Raw genomic sequence first — 19,014 nt, 5'->3', positions numbered from 1 at the left:
CTTCAGAATTGACGTGGCAACTCTACCGTGTGGTCAGAACCTCTGACTCTTTGATTTGTGATGTGAATCCTCCGGCCGAATACTCTGAATAAACCCATCAGTGTTTGACATCAAAGCTCCAACTCTCACCGTGTCTCCTTCCTGAGTCGGTGACTCCATGCATTACTACACAGAAGTTTCCTCCACAGTATACAGCTCAGGTTACAGGTTACAGGTTTATCATTACTCTCTACTCCACTCCCTAACTCACACACACAGCAGGGTCAACGTCACGACTCCCCAGCCCTCCCCCCTCTGCTCCCCCAACCACAGGCCCGCACACCGACCAGCACTACTGTGCAGCTCTGTGATTGGCAGAGAGACGGGGGACGCCTGAGTGACACACCCAGCACCCTATGCAGGGTCGCTACACTTCCCCTGGATCTCTATAAAGTTTATTAAAAACTACAACCCCCATGATGCATTAGCTGTTATCTTGCTAACAGAGACACACTTGTTGAGACTGTAAAGAGTCAGAGACACTTTTAAAACTCATGCAGAGTTAGGCTGTGGACAAACTGTCCAAAAATCAGCTCCTCTCGTCTTTTCGTCTTGGTTAGGAAAAGACGAGAGGAGCTGATTTTTGGACAATTCGACCGGAAACCAGGGTTTGTTGTGTACCCCCAGCTAACATGCTAACGGAGAGCCTGAAACACAACTTCCGGTGCTGGCCTTCACAATAAAACCCACGGTTTTCTCTCTTCACCTTTCTCTTCTTACAAATATTATATTACAGGAAGAGGGGGAATACTTATAATATAGATAAAGGTGTTTCAGGAGAAATAAACCGGGTTCTCTCCGCAGCTCCATGTCTGTGTATCTTAAAGGTTTAGGTATTGTCTAAGGGGAAATCATAGCCGCTTTTATTTTGAAGTCCCTGCACCGGAAGTGATGGTCCCGCTCTTTCTAACTTGGAACCAGATCTCGTCTCGTCGGTTCTCTCTCTTCATCCATGGTTCTCTCTCTTCATCCATGGTTCTCTCTCTTCATCCATGGTTCTCTCTCTTCATCCATGGTTCTCTCTCTTCATCCATGGTTCTCTCTCGGTGTTCCTGAGGAAGTGTGTGTGAGCAGCTGATCCATCGTCTGTGTCTCTGGATGAACCTCTGACTTTGTGCTCTTTCTTCTGAAGCCTTTAGCTCGGACTCTAGAAGCTAGCTTAGCATGCTAGCTGGTAACACGCTAGCAACACAGAGTGAGAGAAACAGGAAGTGGTGATTTAGTAAACATGAGTGTTGTGCTGCTCTCGTTGGTGAAGCAGCGACTCACTGCGGCTGCTGAAGACATCTTTGTTCTGTTTGAAAGAACGATAGCAGAGTACGAGGAGGAACTGTCTCGTTCAAAACAGGAGAACGAGAGACACCGGAAACTACTGGACGCTGTTTTACAGCCTCAGCTTCAGATCCACAGAGCAGGTCTGTTCCCTTTTTAAAGCTGTAATCTGTAACCACTATTTCCGTAAAAAAAGCCTCGAACCTCGTGCGTCAATACATTTTATTACAGAGGGCGTTGCCCGTACATTTATGATTGGTTGAGACTAGTTTGGGAGGACCGTGGTTTAGACTTTGGTGCACAGACTGACCCCTCGATTCCACCGGGGTTGCGGTCGAAGAGTCCAAAAATCAGCTCCTAAGTTCTATCCCTATCGTCTATCCCTTGACCTCTGAGTGAAACGTCACGGAGTTAAGGGATAGTGGATAGGAGAATTCAAAAGGACTTAGAGACTGCGGTACTTTAGAGCAGGGGTTCCCAACCCCCGGTCCGCGGACCGGTACCGGGCCGCAGAGGTGTTACTGCCGGGCCGCGAAATAGCTGTGAGTTTATCGTAATATTTGCAGAATTATAAATATATAAAAATATTTTATCATAATATTTTCGCACCTATGCCACCAGTCATATTATTTCATCCAGTAGCTAGTTAATCTTTCAACAGAAAACCGTTGAAAATGGCTTTTATGATGTTCCGAGGGATTCGGCGGCTCAGCCTTATAAGGTCTCCTCTCGTGCGCACGAGCATGATACCGGTGCGCCAAGTAGGAAGAGGAGCGCACAGGAGACAACCGTTTGATTGCAGACTGTTATGTTTATGTGGGGAAATGGTGGTGCATACATTATTTGAGATATATTTCAAACTCGGACTTCATTTTAAGGACATGTCGGCCAGGGGTGTAGAGCTATTTGTTTAAGCGGATTGGTAAAACAGGAGAGTAAACCAGTCTGCCTTGATCGATGAATTAATGTCCGGGACTCTCACGATCTGCTGCCCGCAGCTGCTTTATAGAAGGAAACCCTCCTTCACTTCTTAAAACGGCTGCAGCATCAGGAGGCAGCGGCACGTATACTCCGCTTCTGAGAAGTGCAGCACCAGTATGACTGTGTTTAACTTCATCAGAACAGCTTAAGAGTGACTGCAGGCTGCTACGTGTTAACCACACACATCTCTACACACACCTCAGTCTACACACACCTCTACAGACATCGAACTGCCCGATTACTCCATCTTTTATTAGTTTTATGAAGGAGATGTCCAGTCAGTCACCAAGGCGCATGATGTGTGTGTGTATGTGCTCTGCTCAGCTCAGCTCTGTGTGTTCGGTGTGTTTGTGTCTGTCCGACACCGGCATTTGTTTTCAAATGTTTATGAACAGTAATTTACACACATATGGCTAACTCCATATATGCGGCTGTTCCCAAAATAAATTAGTTTAATCTTAATCTCGATGTAGTGCTAATGCTGTCGGAGTGCACCGGAACGAACGACACTATCATAATATCATCTGAAAACAAATGCCAGTGTTCATAATGCGGCTTCTCCTCGTTTTCCCAGCATTCACTGGATTATCCGTAAATCATACAAACAAAACCAAAACGTTAATTTATCTGTTTTCCCGTTTTGGTTTAAAAACTGAATAACGTAGGTTTTTTGGTTTTCCGAAAAACCAAAAAATGACACCGGTTCTTTTTTAAACTTTGTTAATATGTTTTGGATGCATATTGTTCTAGTATTTGTTCAGGCTGTTACATACAATTAGCCTCTGTTGCTACCTGCTGGTGGTGAGTAAATATTAAAATCAGTTAAAATTGACAACCGGTCCGCGATTTTTTTTTAATGTATCTTCCGGTCCTTGGCACAATAAAGGTTGGGAACCCCTGCTTTAGAGAATCGACTGCACTTTCACTATCCGACGTGTTTATGATGAGCCAGCGGACGTCATAAATGTGCGTCTGCTGCTGTGGGGAAACTATGGAAACTACAGTTTTCTATACAGCGGACTACAACATGGATGTTTAATAAGAACGAGGGACTACTGTAAACTCATCTAGAGACTCTGCACCGTGCTCTGATGCTGTTATGCTTTATGAACGGGGACAACAGAGAAACATATTCTTCATGACCAAAGTTGGAATTGAAATAAAAAAGGAAAGTGAAACTTATGCTCGTCACCCTCTCCCTCCGGTCCACATTAATACAAATGATCCCAATACGTATGATTGTATGAAAAGATCTTCAAATCAATACAAATGTATTTATTATAAACGTTAGTCCTTAACATCTATCACTGTGTATATCACCATTCAAACATCTTTTAAAAGTTGAACAAACCCCACACAGCTCAGTAAAGACTGTGAAATTAGGGCTGTGCAATTAATCGTATTTTAATCGCGATTACGATTATGGCTTGCGACGATTATGAAAACAGCATAATTGACAAAATACGATTATTTTGCTGGGTGCGCTTTCGCCCCTCCCTAAAAGCCCACTCGGCCACGTGGGAGTGACATGTGTGAGTGTTCAGCGCGAGCGAAGATGTCAGAACAAGAGCAGCAACTCGTTAAAAAGAAGGGTAAAACTATTTCCACTATTTGGAAGTACTTTGGCTTTCAGGAGTCCGACGTGGAGCAAAACAAAGTACAGTGCAGGATTTGTTATCAGGTTGTGTTGGCACCACACGCTAACACAACCAATCTCTTTAATCATCTGAAATACAACCACAAAGTGCAATACGACGGGGCAATAATACAACAAAAAGCAGACCAAAAAGATGCCCGCTCGACTTCATCCACAACATCATCACAGTCATCGATTCAGGACGCATTGCACAGAGCAACGGCCTACGCGACGAGCTCGCAGAGACACAGAGATATTACAGGTGCCATTACATTTCACATCGCTAAAGATATGTGCCCAGTTAGCACTGTTAGCAACCAGGGCTTTAAGCAACTTGTCAACACGTTGGACAAGCGTTACGCGATGCCGTCTCGGTATTATTTCAGCAGGTCTGCGCTGCCTGCGCTATATGACAAATGCCGTGGGGAAGTTGAGAGAGATGTGGCTTCAGCTGACTACTTTGCCACCACAACGGACCTATGGTCTAGCCGCACCATGGAGCCATACATGAGCCTCACAGTTCATTATATCGATGCCGATTTCAATTTGAAGACAAAGTGTCTCCAAACCCAACACACTCTCACTCCCTAAGCGTCCAGGAGCGACGCTTGGTCAGGGTCCCGTGGCGTCCAGTTGTGACGCGCCGAGGCTCCTTCAGCTTCATAAACGGACGCAAAGAGCTTTCAACTGATTGCAATGTATTCCCATCGGCGTCGGTATTTGACGCTTAGGGAAGCACGGCATTCGTTTGTGTCGGAGGCTGTTAAAGGCAATGTGAGCGTCCATTCCCATTGGATAACGGAGAATTGTACACCCGGAAGTAAGTATTCCCCTTACTGTCGATTGATTTGACAGTGATATCTCCACTACTCATCAACTCAAAAACACCAGATTATCTTGTTAATTAAACGACATTGATAGGTTTTAGTGTGTGTACAATGCTTTTGTCACGTTTTCCCCTTCAATTCTGAGAAACAAGTCGTTTTCTATGTGTTTTGGATGGCCGAAGACATGACATTACCCACAATCCTCTGTAGCAACCATAGACTGTATAAAACAATTAAATAATACATTATTACGAGTGTGCTTGCTTTTCTCTTTGAAAGTCATCACATAACGGCATTGTAATACACGTTTCGGCTGCATTAAATATGACATATCTGCCGTAGTTAACTCTGCCCTGATGACAAGACTTCTAGACAAACAGGAACTGCCGCCAAAACTGAAAACTTGACGTGGATCTTAAATATATAAGCAATTAAACAACATCTTACATTTCTTTTCACACAATACGTCTCCTTGCAGTATCAACACTAATTCGGCTGACTTTTATATTTGATCCAATTGGTAGATAGGCTGTATTTACGCCATAACGGTGCACAGCTGATAGAAAGTAATTGTATTATTAGATATTAATAGGAGGATGTGCAAAACAGACAAACTAATAAGGCTTTATTTAAACATTAAAGAATACTTTAGGTTAAGGTCTTCTTTTGAATAAGAAAAAAGCTTTGGGGGTATAGAAGATGAATATGGAGGGATGAAACCCTCTTTGATGGTCACACATGCAGAGCACACAGCACACAGAGTGAAATTTGTATCTACAGATAAATATTAAGCCTGACGAAGTACTTAACGTCTAATACAGCGACGTGCAGTCAGGGGAGGCAGGGGAGTCAGAGCCTCACCTGTCATACTCCAATGTAACGGAAAAACAACTAATTATAAAGAAAAACTAAATAGTAATAATAATAAAATGTCTCCACTGATCTGTGTTGTAAGTGTGATTTATGTATGATTCCAATCGCTTTTTATAGTAAAAATCAGCAAATTTGCAGAGCTCCGCTACGGGAGCAATGAGAAGTGAGGCAGGGAGGGACGAGCGCTGCCTCTCGTAAGCCCACAGTAACTTGCTGGAGTGCGGGCACTAATTTAGCGCAGGCACTTATTTTGTGAGTGCGTTCAAGCCAGTTACTGTGGGGTGAGGTGAGGCACAGATGAGATCTGCCTCACCTCAGAATGCGTCACCCCACAGAAACTGGCTGGAAAGCGGGCCCTAAGCGCATGCCTGTTACCATCTCACTATAGGTCACACATGTAATGTTTGTAGATCCCTTTATTACATTTATCCTCGCCATCCATAGTCTCTAAATAACTTATTTCACGTATATATGATATTTAGGCCCGCTGGTCTCATCGTACAACGGCAATGAAAAAAGCACCAGGGGAGGCAGCCATAACCTCTGCCGCACTGAAGGGGGCGCACGTGTGCCCACAAGTTATTGTTGCTACTGTTATTCTACGCAGAGACGGTAGACGTAACAACAAACTAGACTTTTGAAACTACAGGAAGATAAGGAGGACTTTTACAAAACAGTAATAGAGATTGTTGTCCAGAAGGATAGCATGGACTTCATCTTCAAGTCAAGGTAAGACCACATTTGTAATGAAAATGGGATCTTACTAAGAAAGAACAATCCAATATTTAGATTGTGGGTATCCTTTTGTTGAACGGTCTGTTTAAAATGAATCGAAGCATCAGACTAAAAAAGCTTTTGAAAATAACCGAATATTTCGATTAAGGTCAAAATATAATATTTGTAAATCTGACTCAGTGAGTCAGTGCCTCACCAGCCATGAACCTCACCGCACGTCACTGCTCTAATATATTGCTTTCCTGACATGTTAACTATGTTTAAGCACTTATTTTAACTGATATTATACATATGTATTATACTCCTATAAGATGTATGTAGATAGAATAAGAAATGTGCAGAATATGACAATGTAATGGTGGAGGTACACACATATTGATAGATGTCTTGAAATGCACTGTTGAGGAACCTGCGACCCAAGTTTTTCATTCATTGCATAACTACACCGTAGTTGTGTATAATATGATATGTCAATAAACCTTAGAAAATCTTGAAATCTTGAAAGGGATGTGCAAAATAGTCATTATATACAGTCTTTAATTCACTATTAGTAGAGAATAACGACGAGTAAAGAATATACTTTATAGGGATCCTATTAATATCTAATAATACAATTATAAAATGCAATAACGTGCTTTAACCACTAGATGTGCCTTTCTATCAGCTGTGCACCGTTATGGCGTAAATACAGCCTATCTACCAATTGGATCAAATATAAAAGTTAGCCGAATTAGTGTTGATACTGCAAGGAGACGTATTGTGTGAAAAGAAATGTAAGATGTTGTTTAATTGCTTATATATTTAAGATCCACGTCAAGTTTTCAGTTTTGGCGGCAGTTCCTGTTTGTCTAGAAGTCTTGTCATCAGGGCTCTATACATAGAGTTAACTACGGCAGATATGTCATATTTAATGCAGCCGAAACGTGTATTACAATGCCGTTATGTGATGACTTTCAAAGAGAAAAGCAAGCACACTCGGAATAATGTATTATTTAATTGTTGTATACAGTCTATGGTTGCTACAGAGGATTGTGGGTAATGTAATGTCTTCGGCCATCCAAAACTCATAGAAAACGACTTGTTTCTCAGAATTGAAGGGGAAAACGTGACAAAAGCATTGTACACACACTAAAACCAATCAATGTCATTTAATTAACAAGATAATCTGGTGTTTCTGAGTTGATGAGTAGTGGAGATATCTCTGTCAAATCAATCGACAGTAAGGGGAATACTTACTTCCGGGTGTACAATTCTCCGTTATCCAATGGGAATGGACGCTCACATTGCCTTTAACAGCCTCCGACACAAACGAATGCCGTGCTTCCATGAGCGTCAAATACCGACGCAGATGGGAATACATTGCAATCAGTTGAAAGCTCTTTGCGTCCGTTTATGAAGCTGAAGGAGCCTCGGCGCGTCACAACTGGACGCCTCGGGACCCTGACCAAGCGTCGCTCCTGGACGCTTAGGGAGTGAGAGTGTGTTGCCAAACCGCATTTTTCCCTGAAGACCACACGGGGCAAAACATCGCCCATGGACTGAGGGAAGCGATGGCTGCTTGGGGGTTAAAAGAGGATAAACTCGTCTGTATGACTACGGACAATGCCGCAAATATAAAGCTGGCGGCTGAGGTCAATGGATGGATGAGGCTCCAGTGCTTCGGGCATAGACTCCACTTGGCCATAGGTGAGCAGGATTCCTTCCTCCTGTTGTATGTAATATGTCATTTTAACAACAGCAACAACAATAATAGCAATAGTAAGTCATTAACATTGATGATCTCTCTCTTAATATGATAATATTAATTACATATTATTATTATTATTATGTTATGTGTGAGCTACTCTGTCATCTCTCTCTCTCTTTCCCTCTCTCTCTCTCTTTCCCTCTCTCTCTCTCTCTCTCTCTCTCTCTCTCTCTCTCTCTCTCTCTCTCTCTCTCTCTCTCTCTCTCTCTCTCTCTCTCTCTCTCACACACACAACACACCAAATTATGCTTTGATGAAGATCATGATTATCATCATGATACTAAATAATATGTATTTGTTGTAATCTTAGAGAATGCAATGAAGGATCCCAGGATCGGCCGTGCAGTGGGGCTTTGCAAGAAGCTGGTCAGCAGCTTCTCCTACAGTTGGAAAAAGAAGAGGGAACTTGCATCTGCCTGAACACTCCCTAAAGACAGAATGTCCAACCAGATGGGGATCTAGGCAGGCCATGATCGACAGGGTCCTCGAGCAGCAGAAGGCCATTGCCCAGGTCCTTTCCAGCGACCGAAAAACCAGACATCTCTCCCTCACGTGGCAGGACGTTGATGTACTGGAGGCAATCAATAAGTCGCTTAGCCCTCTGGTGGAATTCACAGACGCACTTTCTGGAGAGAAGTATGTAAGTGTGTCTTTTTTGAAACCAACCCTGCACCTCTTCAACAACTCATTGCTGGCAGTGCAGGAGGATGACACAGACCTCACAAAAAGCATAAAAAAGAAGATACTAGACTATCTCAATGATAAATATGATGACGCAGCGACACAAGAGCTGCTTGACATGGCCTCTGCCCTGGACCCGAGGTTCAAGCTCAAATATGTCAGTGAGGACAATCGAGGATCCATTGAAGCCAGCCTGACAACTGAGATGAGGAGGGTGATGACAGTCATGGTAATAATAATAATAATAATAATAAAAAATAAAAATGTCAGATTTGACAGTAAATACAATTAAGTGAATGAATGTGTTGTCAAAGTGTTATAATGTAATTCTAGGTATAAATGTTAATACCCATAACCCTTTAGTCTGATTAAAGATGTCATTCTTATTTTCTTTATAATACTACAAGCGCCCCTCTTGAGATGACACGGAGGATGCTGCTGCAGCTGCACCAAAGAAGAACAAGAAGAAGGGACTGGGGAGCTTCTTCAAGGCCACCGTAGACCAAGCTGCAGAACCTCAACCTGCTCTGGAACAGGACCAGGCCATAGCTCTTGAGCTACAGTCCTACCTCCAGGCAGGGCCACTGGATGCTGAGGAGGACCCATTAAAGTGGTGGAGGGAATCCCGGAAGTACTACCCACGGCTCTCCATCCTGGCAAGGAAGTATCTGTGCATCCCAGCCACAAGTTCCTCTTCAGAGAGGGTCTTCAGTACAGGTGGCAGTATTGTCACCTGCCTGCGCTCGTCTCTGAAACCAGACCATGTAAACAGGCTGGTTTTTCTTGCAAAAAATCTTTAAGAGATGACATGAGCAGCCCTACCAGCATTTGCCATGGTGGCCATGTTGGCTATATGTTAAGGAGTTGTCAGTAGGTTGTGACAGTGCACTGCAACATATTTGATTTAATTTATTTTGGTCTAATTTATTTTTATTTATCATATTAATATATGTTTAGTATGGTTTTGGAAGTGCGCTCCATTATGTGTTGACCTTGTTTATTGGTAAAATATTATTTGTTTTAAAGTTTAATAAATGGTCAATGAATAATCGTCAAAATAATCGTGATATCAATTATTGACCCAAATAATCGTGATTATGATTTTTGCCATAATCGCACAGCCCTAGGTGAAATGTTGACTTTATTTGATCATTTCAGTAAAAACTAACGTTCATATTTCTCTTTTTGATTATAATACTGATGAACGTTCAAAACAAAGCACTTTGGCAACTTACCACATACGTTTTAAAAAGCTTAACCTGTTAAGACCGAGAGACCCCCGGTACCGGGGCCCTCTCCCAACATCTTGCAGGAAACAGTGTCTGAGGGCATGTTCATTTAATAAACTATGAATGTTTTATATCCATGTAGGCAAGGCAAGGCAAGGCAAGTTTATTTATATAGCACCTTTCAACACAAGGCAATTCAAAGTGCTTTACAAAAATGGAAAACATTAAGAAAATGGCATTTAAAATCAGTCATTAAAAAGAAAAGATAATAAAATAAACATTAAAAGAAAAAATACATGGATAAAAGTTACAGTGCAGTTTAAGATGTGAATAGTTCAATTAAAAGCAGCGGCAAAAAGAAAAGTCTTCAGCCTGGATTTAAAAGTAGTAAGAGTTGCAGCGGACCTGCAGGTTTCTGGGAGTTTGTTCCAGATATTTGGAGCATAATAACTGAATGCTGCTTTACCATGTTTAGTTCTGACTCTGGGGACAGAAAGTTGACCAGTCCCTGAAGACCTGAGAGTTCTGGATGGTTCATCATTTAGCAGTAGGTCAGAAATGTGTTTTGGGCCTAAACCATTCAAAGCTTTATAAACCAGCAACAATATTTTGAAATCTATTCTTTGACACACAGGAAGCCAGTGTAAAGACTTCAGAACAGGAGTGATGTGATCCACTTTCTTAGTGTTAGTGAGGACTCGAGCAGCGGCGTTCTGAATTAGCTGCAGCTTTCTAATAGATGTGTTAGTGAGACCTGTAAAGACACCATTACAGTAGTCGAGTCTACTGAAGATAAAAGCATGGACAAGTTTTTCCAAATCCTGCTGTGACATTAGTCTTTTAATCCTAGATATGTTCTTTAGGTGATAGTAGGCTGATTTAGTAACTGTTTTAATGTGACTGTTGAAACTCAGGTCAGAGTCCATGACTACACCTAGATTTCTGGCTTTATCTGTTGTTTTGAACATTGCAGACTGAAGCTCAGCGCTAACTTTTATACGTTCTGCCTTGGCTCCAAAACCATTACCTCAGTTTGATCTTTGTTTAATTGGAGAAAGTTCTGACACATCCAGTCATTGATTTGTTCAATGCACTTACTCAGTGTTTGAATTGGAGCATAATCTCCTGGTGAAATTGTTACGTAAATTTGTGTGTCATCCGCATAGCTATGGTAACTTATTTTGTTGTTCTTCATTATCTGAGCCAGTGGTAGCATGTAGATGTTAAAGAGAAGAGGCCCCAAGATGGAGCCTTGAGGTACCCCACATGTCATATTTGTCAACTCAGATGTGTATTTACCTATAGAAACAAAGTTTTTTTCTGTCCTTTAAGTAGGACTCAAACCAATTTAGAACTGTTTCCGAAAGTCCCACCCAGTTTTCTAGTCGGTCTAGTAATATGTTGTGGTCAACAGTGTCAAACGCAGCGCTGAGATCTAATAATACTAACACTGAAGTTCTGCCACTGTCTGTGTTTAAGTGGATGTCATTGAAGACCTTTACAAGAGCAGTCTCAGTGCTGTGGTTTGGACGAAAGCCTGACTGGAACACATCCAAACAGTTATTTAAATGCAAGAAGTTACTCAACTGTTGAAAAACTACTTTTTCAATGATTTTACCTAGAAATGGCAGGTTTGATATTGGCCTGTAATTGTTCATTACTGAGGCATCTAGATTATTCTTTTTTAAGAGCGGTTTAATGACTGCAGTTTTCAGGGCCTGTGGAAAAATACCTGAGTGAAGAGACTTGTTTACTATATGAAGTAGATCTGAGGCCATGCAAGGAAAAACATCTTTGAAAAAAATCCTGTTGGAATAATATCAAGGCAGCAGGATTTCAGAAGTTGAATAATGTCCTCTAAGTTTTTACCATTAATCTGATGGAATTGTGTCATGGTGTTTGAATTGATATTAGGTGGACATAGGGACAACACATTTGCTGTACCTGATGCAGAGGCACTGACTGCTTGTCTAATTTTCTGAATTTTGTCAGTGAAGAAGGCAAAATTATTGCACGCCCTGGTGGATAGAAATTCAGAGGCTACTGACACTGGGGGGTTAGTTAGTCTGTCGACGGTAGCAAACAAGGCACGTGCGTTGTTTTTGTTTTTGGTAATGATGTCAGAGAAGAAAGACTGTCGTGCGTTTTTCAATTCCAAATGATAAAGGCCAAGTCTCTCTTTATAGATTTCAAAGTGAACCTGGAGATTTGTTTTTCGCCACCTACGTTCAGCTTTTCGACACTCTCTTTTTTCTGTTCTCACGGTCATGGCCTTTCTCCATGGAGATCTTTTCTTGCCAGTCACTTCCTTTACCTTAGTTGGAGCAATGGTATCTATAACATTTTTAATTTTTGAATTAAAATGATCTACTAGCTCATTTACTGAGATGTTAGCAGGGGAGAGTGTGGATGAAAAATTATGAGTAAACATTTCCCTAGTATTTTCTGTTAAATATCGCTTTGTGGTTACCTCTTTCTGAACATTTTTGTGAACAGAAATAGAGCTCTCAAAGAAAACACAGGAATGATCAGAGAGTGCAACATCAGTCACCACAACCTTTGAGATATTCAGACCCTTTGAGATAATTAAGTCCAGAGTGTGCCCCTTATTGTGCGTGGGCTCCGCCACATGCTGAGTCAGTCCATAGTTATCAAGAACACAAAACAGTTATTTAGCCCCTCTGTCCTGGGGGTTGTCAACATGGATGTTAAAATCACCAACAATGACTAAACGGTCAAAGTCAATACACACTATAGACAGCAGTTCAGTAAAGTCATCAGAAAAGCTTGCACAGTATTTGGGTGGTCTATAGATATTTAGGAACAGAGCTCGAGAGGAGCATTTCAGCTGAAGGGCCACATATTCAAAAGAAGCAAAGTCCCCATAAGATGTCTTCCTGCATTGAAGGGAATCATTGAACAAAATAGCAACTCCACCCCCTTTCTTATGCATTCTTTCCTGACTCATAAAACTAAAGTTGGGAGGGGTTGATTCGATAAGAACAGCTGCACTGTTATTTTGTTCAATCCAAGTTTCCGTTAAAAACATAAAATCCAGATTGTGCTCAGTGATAAAATCATTGATTAAAAATGTTATTCCTGCCAAAGACCTGACATTTAATAAAGCTAGTTTAAGTTTGTTGAATACACTATCAGTAAAAACATTTGTGACAAGCTGTGGCTGACATGGAATCACTGCTAAATTTGATAACCTCACACAAATGTTTGAGCACTTCTTGTTTCTAAGCTGATTTACCGCTCTTAATCTATTACCTATCAACACAGATATCGGGAAAGCTACTGGCAGGCAGGGCCCCGGCATGTGATGGAAAGAGTTGCGAGTGCCAAACGCCCTTGAGCCTGGACCCAGCACATATCAGTAAGAGTTTGTTGTGTTTTGTACACACACATCCTTATCAGGCTTCGGAGACTGCAGATGCTTTCTTGAAGGGAGGGGAGGTGGTTGACGTAGGCACGGTGATGAAGACGGGGGAGATGGTGCGCGTCTCTGCTTCGGTGATTTTGGTGGGCGTTGTGGAAGGGCGGGGGTAGAGGACATGCTGCCAGGGGGGGGAGGTGGTTGACGTAGGCTTGTCTTCGGTGATTTTGGTGGGCGTCGTTGAGGGGCGGGGGTAAAGGACATGCTGCCAACCCTGCGTATCGCCTTCATGCGGTCATCGAACTCCAGGGGGGAGGGCGAGGGTGAAAGGGTGAGTGGAGAGTAGAGAGAGCTGGGGGATGAATGAAGAGTATCCTCAAAGGCGTTGACAGGGGGGGTGACGGGCAGTGGAGACTCCTCCATTTGTGTCATAGGTTTCCCATAATCAGAACATTCCTCAGGCGGGTGCAGTGATACTTCTTCAGGGTTTTCTGCGCAATGTGTTGTGTCTTTCTCCTGTTTTGATTCCTCTTGCCGCTTGTCCTTGGCAGAGGGAACAGATTGATGACGCAGGCAGTTGAATATGTTAGAGATAAACAATTTCACTCCTGACTTGTTCAGGCAAACTCCATCTGCCTTAAAAAGATGTCTGCGATCCCAGAAAAAGTTAAAATTGTCAATAAAATGGACAGAATGGTCAGTACAGGCAGCTGAAAGCCACGTGTTCAATGCAAACAGTCTGCTGAATCTCTCCACTCCTCTTCTGACTGGCGGTAGAGGGCCACTGATGAACACCTCCGCATTTAGAGAGCTGACAGTTTCCAACAGACATTTAAAGTCTTCTTTCAGCGCTTCTGACTGTTGTTTCTCAACATCATTTGTTCCAATATGTAGTACCACATTCTTCACAGTCGGATGTTCAGCCCCAATATGCAGGATCTTCTCAGCCAAGTCGGAGACCATATCCTTGGGAAAACAGAGTACTTTGGTGTTGTTCTTACTACACAGACCTTTTACATCTCTTACAGCAGAGTCACCCACAATCAGAGTTTCAGGCCCAGTCGTTAGCTTTCCCTCTAGCCTTTTACTTTTGGAGTAGCTATTGGTCCTTACCCTGCTGTGTGAAGAGGACAGGTTATCCAGGTCATCAGAAAGAGATCTCCGGTTCTCGGTCAGCGGAGCGTATCTGTTCTGGATTGGCACACTTGGTGGTTTAGGAGGATTGTTTGTAGTTCTCCCTTTAGCAGCTGTCCACGGCTGTTTCCTAGTATGAATAGGGGTTGAAGAGGCACTCTTCCTGGGTGATAACAATGCAGGCCAGCCGGTCGCATCACAGATTTCAGAGCGCTGGACTCTGCCTGTTATTCGTCCTCCCAAATCCCATGGAAATGATTTACTCTTAGGCTTTGCACCCAGAGAGTTCCAGGGAGGACTACCACTTGTAGATTTATTACCCAGTACACAGCCCTCCTGTTCCTTGGAAACCTTGTAGCTGCTAACTAGCTGTGAGTTAGCATACCCTTTTCCATTATCTTGCAACACTGGTAAAGTGGTGTTATTCCCACAACATAGTCCATTCACTTCCACGTTAACTTCCAACCGTTGCATTTTCATTTCCAACACAGCCATCTTCTGTAAAAGTTTGTGGAAGTCATCTGTAGAGAAGGGAGGCATTTTGCTACCAACTAGCTTAAGCTAAATAGCATGCAATAGCCTACCAGGCTTTAGCTGTTGCGAGGCCACGCTACTGTAAGACTGAGGTCGTCGTAAAAATGTTGAAATATGGCTGAAACCCTCCGTCTATTTACGAAGAATAACTGTCCCAGTGATAAGTTAATGTCCAGGAGCCGCTGCTCGAAGTTTTCAGAGAATAAGAATAGGAAAATCAGCATAAAAAGTAAGCAGAGGCAAGAGCAAGCGGAAAAGCGTCTGCACTGTAAGAAAGATAAAGCCAATCAAATGATATTAAACAAACATATAAAGCATATTTGTCCACTCATATGTTGATAAGAGTATTAAAAACTTGAAAAATATCCCTCTAAGGTACATTTAGAACAGATAGAAAATGTGCGATTAATTTGCGGTTAACTATGGACATCATGCGCCGAAACTCGGTTCTCATCTGGAACCCTAGTCTTATGTAATATTCAATGCTTTGTTTTGTCTTTTCATTAGCTGTAAGCTGCAATCATCAAGATTAAAACGCTGGAAATAATCACTTTGTGTGTGATGAATCTATGTAATGTATAAGTTTAAACTTTATAAATTGAATTACTGATATAAACTCACTTTTCCATGATATTCAATTTATTGAGATGCACCTGTATGAGTCCAAGTACAGGTTTAGCAAGGCGGTGAGAGATGCTAAACGACTACTCTGAGAAACTCCAACACCAGTTCTCAGCTAACGACTCTGCAGACAGGTCACAAACTGTAAGGCTAAGGCCTCACACTCCGTGAACGGCCGACGCCTTGCTAAGCGGCAGTGAAACTACGTTTTAGACCAGCTACCGTACTAACTCACCTGTTGTCCTGAAACTCTCCAGGGCATCTGGAAAAAAGGTGTAATTGACAGACAATCGAGCCAACAGAAATACACAGTGGGCGGAACTTCGTGGTTAGATTTTAAATTCTAATACTCTAGAGTTTCTCTGAATATGTGTTTCCTGTTTCCTGCAGACGTCCAGCAGCTGGTGGTGGTTAAAGAAGAGGTTCCCCCTGAGCAGCAGGAGTGGAGCTCCACTCTGGACCAGGAGGACCCAGAGCCCCCCCCACACATTAAAGAGGAACAGGAGGAACTCTGGAGCAGTCAGGAGGGAGAGCAGCTTCAAGGGCTGGAGGAGGCTGATATCACCAAGTCCACATTCACTCCTGTCCCTGTGAAGAGTGAAGATGATGAAGAGAAACCTCAGTCCTCTCAGCTTCATCAAAGACAAACTGAACACCTGGAAACAGAAGCTGATGGAGAGGACTGTGGAGGACCAGAACCAGCCAGGAACTCAGATCCAGAGAGACATTTACAACCAGAGACTGAGGACAACCCTGGAGACTCTTCTAAAGACACTGAAGACAGTGATGATTGGAAGGAGACCAGAGAACCAGGATCAAACTCTCAGAGAAATAAACAAGACCATGTCAGTGATTCAAGACGTAGTGCAGGAGAGAAACCATTCAGCTGCTCAGTCTGTAAGAAATCTTTTACACAGAGAGGACATTTCCAACGACACCTGAGAATCCACACAGGAGAGAAACCATTCAGCTGCTCAGTCTGTGAGAAATCTTTTACAGATACAGGAGATTTAAAGAGACACATGAGAATCCACACAGGAGAGAAACCATTCAGCTGCAGTGTTTGTGATAAAAGATTCACCCGGAGTCGTTCGGTCAAAAGCCATAAGTGTGTTGGTCGTCAGTCCTCACAGCTTCATCAAACTCAAACTGAGGAGAACAGAGAGGCAGAGCCTCCAGCCAGCAGCTCAGCTGAACACATGGAAACAGAAGCTGATGGAGAGGACTGTGGAGGACCAGAACCAGCCAGGAACTCAGATCCAGAGACATTTACAACCAGAGGCTGAGGACAACCCTGGAGACTCTTCTGAACCTGACATTTTCCAAGTCAAATCTGCATGTGCAACAAAAAAAGAGGGCAATTAATTAGTCCTACGACAATTCAGATGAGGAAAATCTGTCTGACTGTATAAACTCTGTGTGACAATGTTCATACATGACTTCATATAAACACCATCTTTATCAACAGAAGTTTTGAATATGTTTAACGTTTTTGTCATACTACTTTTCTGATTTATACTATAACCACTGACTGATTCATCTGCAGAGTAGTTTCTCTAATAATCTGTTTGGTTAATGAAATGTTGTGACTTGAAACTTCCATTGGGATGTGTTTGATAGTTCCTGTTGAGTTATCAGTCTGTTCTGGTCTAAAAGAAGAACCAATGACTTATTGATATAGAGAATATGTACGATGTTTCCAGTTTGATTCTGTTCTGTTTATATCATCAAACCAAACTAAAAAAAAAAAGCCTTTGAAACAGACTCACATTCCTGCATATTGTTTGTGTTTACAGATTACAATCAGCTCATTTAGAGTTCAATCAATGTTTATTTATATAGCCCAATATCACAAAGGTTACATTTGTCTCAGTGGACTTCACAGTTTGTACAGAATATCAGTATGACAATACGACCCCCTCTGCCCTTAGACCCTCTGTCCTTAGACCCTCTGTCCTTAGACCCTCTGTCCTTAGACCCTCACATCGTACAAGGAAACACTTCCAGAGAAACCCCACAGTTTAAAGGAACATGGGAGAAACCTCAGGGAGAGCAACAGAGGAGGGATCCCTCTCCCAGGACGGACAGACGTGCAATAGATGCCGGCTGTCAATCGAAAAGATAATACATTTACAACATAGGTAGACCACATGTTTGGAAATGCATGTGTCTATAATAAGAAGATGAATCCACGAGGATGTCAACAATCCTGTGGGAGCCATCAGGGAAGTAGTATGATGAGAGTCAGGCAGGACCACAGAGACAGGTTCAGCCACGACTCGAAGTCCAGGACTCAGATCAGGACTCAGATCAGGACTCAGGATCCCAGCGTAGATAGACACCAAAAAGAGATTTGGGGAAGCTGGGTTATTGGGAACATGAGAGTACACAGGTACAGACAGAGAGAAGGAAGAAGTAAGGTGTCCCCCGACAGTCTAAGCCTATAGCAGCTAAACTAGGGGCTGAATCTAATCAGCCCTAACTATAAGCTTTATCAAAAAGGAAGGTCTTAAGCGCACTCTTAAAAACAGATAGGCTGTCTGCCGCCCGAACACAAACTGGAAGCTGATTCCACAAAAGTGGAGCTTGATAAGAAAAGGCTCTGGCTCCCATTGTACTTTTAGAGACTCTAGGAACGACCAACAACCCTGCATTCTAGGAACGCAATGCCCTAGTAGGACAGTAGGGTACAATGAGTTCTTTAAGGTAAGATGGCGCCTGCCCATTAAGGGCTTTGTAGGCGAGAAGAAGAATTGTAAATGCTATCCTGTGTTCTCTAGGGAGCCAGTGTAAGGCAGCCAGAACAGGAGTAATGTGGTCCCTTTTCCTAACTCTGGTTAGTACACGAGCTGCAGCATTTTGAATCAGCTGAAGAGACTTCACTGACTTCTTGGTACACCCTGATAATAAAGAGTTACAATCATCCAGCCTTGAAGTAACAAATGCATGGACTAGTTTCTCTGCATCGTTTTGAGGCAAGATATGCCTGATCTTTGCAATGTTACGTAGATGGAAGTAGGCGGTCCTTGAAATAGATTTTATGTGGGCGTTAAAGGATACATCCTGATCAAATATAACACCAAGGTTCCTTACAGTCTCACTGGAGGCCAAATTAATGCCATCCATAGTTAGTATATCTTTAGATAATTTGTATCGTAGATTCTTTGGGCCGAGTACAATATCTTCAGTTTTGGCCGTGTTTAACATCAACAAGTTTAAGGTCATCCACGTTTTTAAGTCCTTGAGGCAGTCTTGAATTTTATTTAGATGATTAATTTCATCAGGCTTGATGGATAAATATAGTTGAGTATCATCCGCATAACAAT

The 19,014-nt window shown here is 42.4% G+C and overlaps 2 protein-coding genes across 2 annotated transcripts; both read left to right on the top strand.

The window, feature by feature from the left end:
• Window positions 1-1,052: 1,052 nt before the first annotated feature.
• On the top strand, window positions 1,053-17,504 carry LOC117490110 (zinc finger protein 454-like). Its single transcript, XM_034139695.1, has 3 exons — window positions 1,053-1,454; window positions 16,079-16,879; window positions 17,485-17,504. Exons 1-3 carry the CDS (start codon window positions 1,268-1,270, stop codon window positions 17,502-17,504), a joined length of 1,008 nt encoding a protein of 335 aa, XP_033995586.1. The 5' UTR covers window positions 1,053-1,267.
• On the top strand, window positions 7,856-9,871 carry LOC117490112. Its single transcript, XM_034139697.1, has 3 exons — window positions 7,856-8,049; window positions 8,421-9,020; window positions 9,199-9,871. The coding sequence occupies exons 2-3, from the start codon at window positions 8,580-8,582 to the stop codon at window positions 9,208-9,210; spliced, it is 453 nt and encodes a 150-aa protein (XP_033995588.1). The 5' UTR covers window positions 7,856-8,049; window positions 8,421-8,579; the 3' UTR covers window positions 9,211-9,871.
• Window positions 17,505-19,014: the final 1,510 nt, after the last annotated feature.

Source organism: Trematomus bernacchii, unplaced genomic scaffold (assembly GCF_902827165.1).
Source record: "Trematomus bernacchii unplaced genomic scaffold, fTreBer1.1, whole genome shotgun sequence".
Classification (NCBI taxonomy): domain Eukaryota; kingdom Metazoa; phylum Chordata; class Actinopteri; order Perciformes; family Nototheniidae; genus Trematomus; species Trematomus bernacchii.
This window is presented reverse-complemented; position numbering and strand designations above follow the sequence as displayed.

Bases quoted from the DNA above. Each gene is read 5' to 3' on its own strand.
- LOC117490110 (XM_034139695.1), top strand. From the start codon at position 1,268: ATGAGTGTTGTGCTGCTCTCGTTGGTGAAGCAGCGACTCACTGCGGCT. The intron at 1,455-16,078 runs GTCTGTTCCCTT...TGTTTCCTGCAG, and splicing joins GCTTCAGATCCACAGAGCAG to ACGTCCAGCAGCTGGTGGTG. The intron at 16,880-17,484 runs CTGAACACATGG...TTGTGTTTACAG, and splicing joins GCCTCCAGCCAGCAGCTCAG to ATTACAATCAGCTCATTTAG.
- LOC117490112 (XM_034139697.1), top strand. From the start codon at position 8,580: ATGATCGACAGGGTCCTCGAGCAGCAGAAGGCCATTGCCCAGGTCCTT.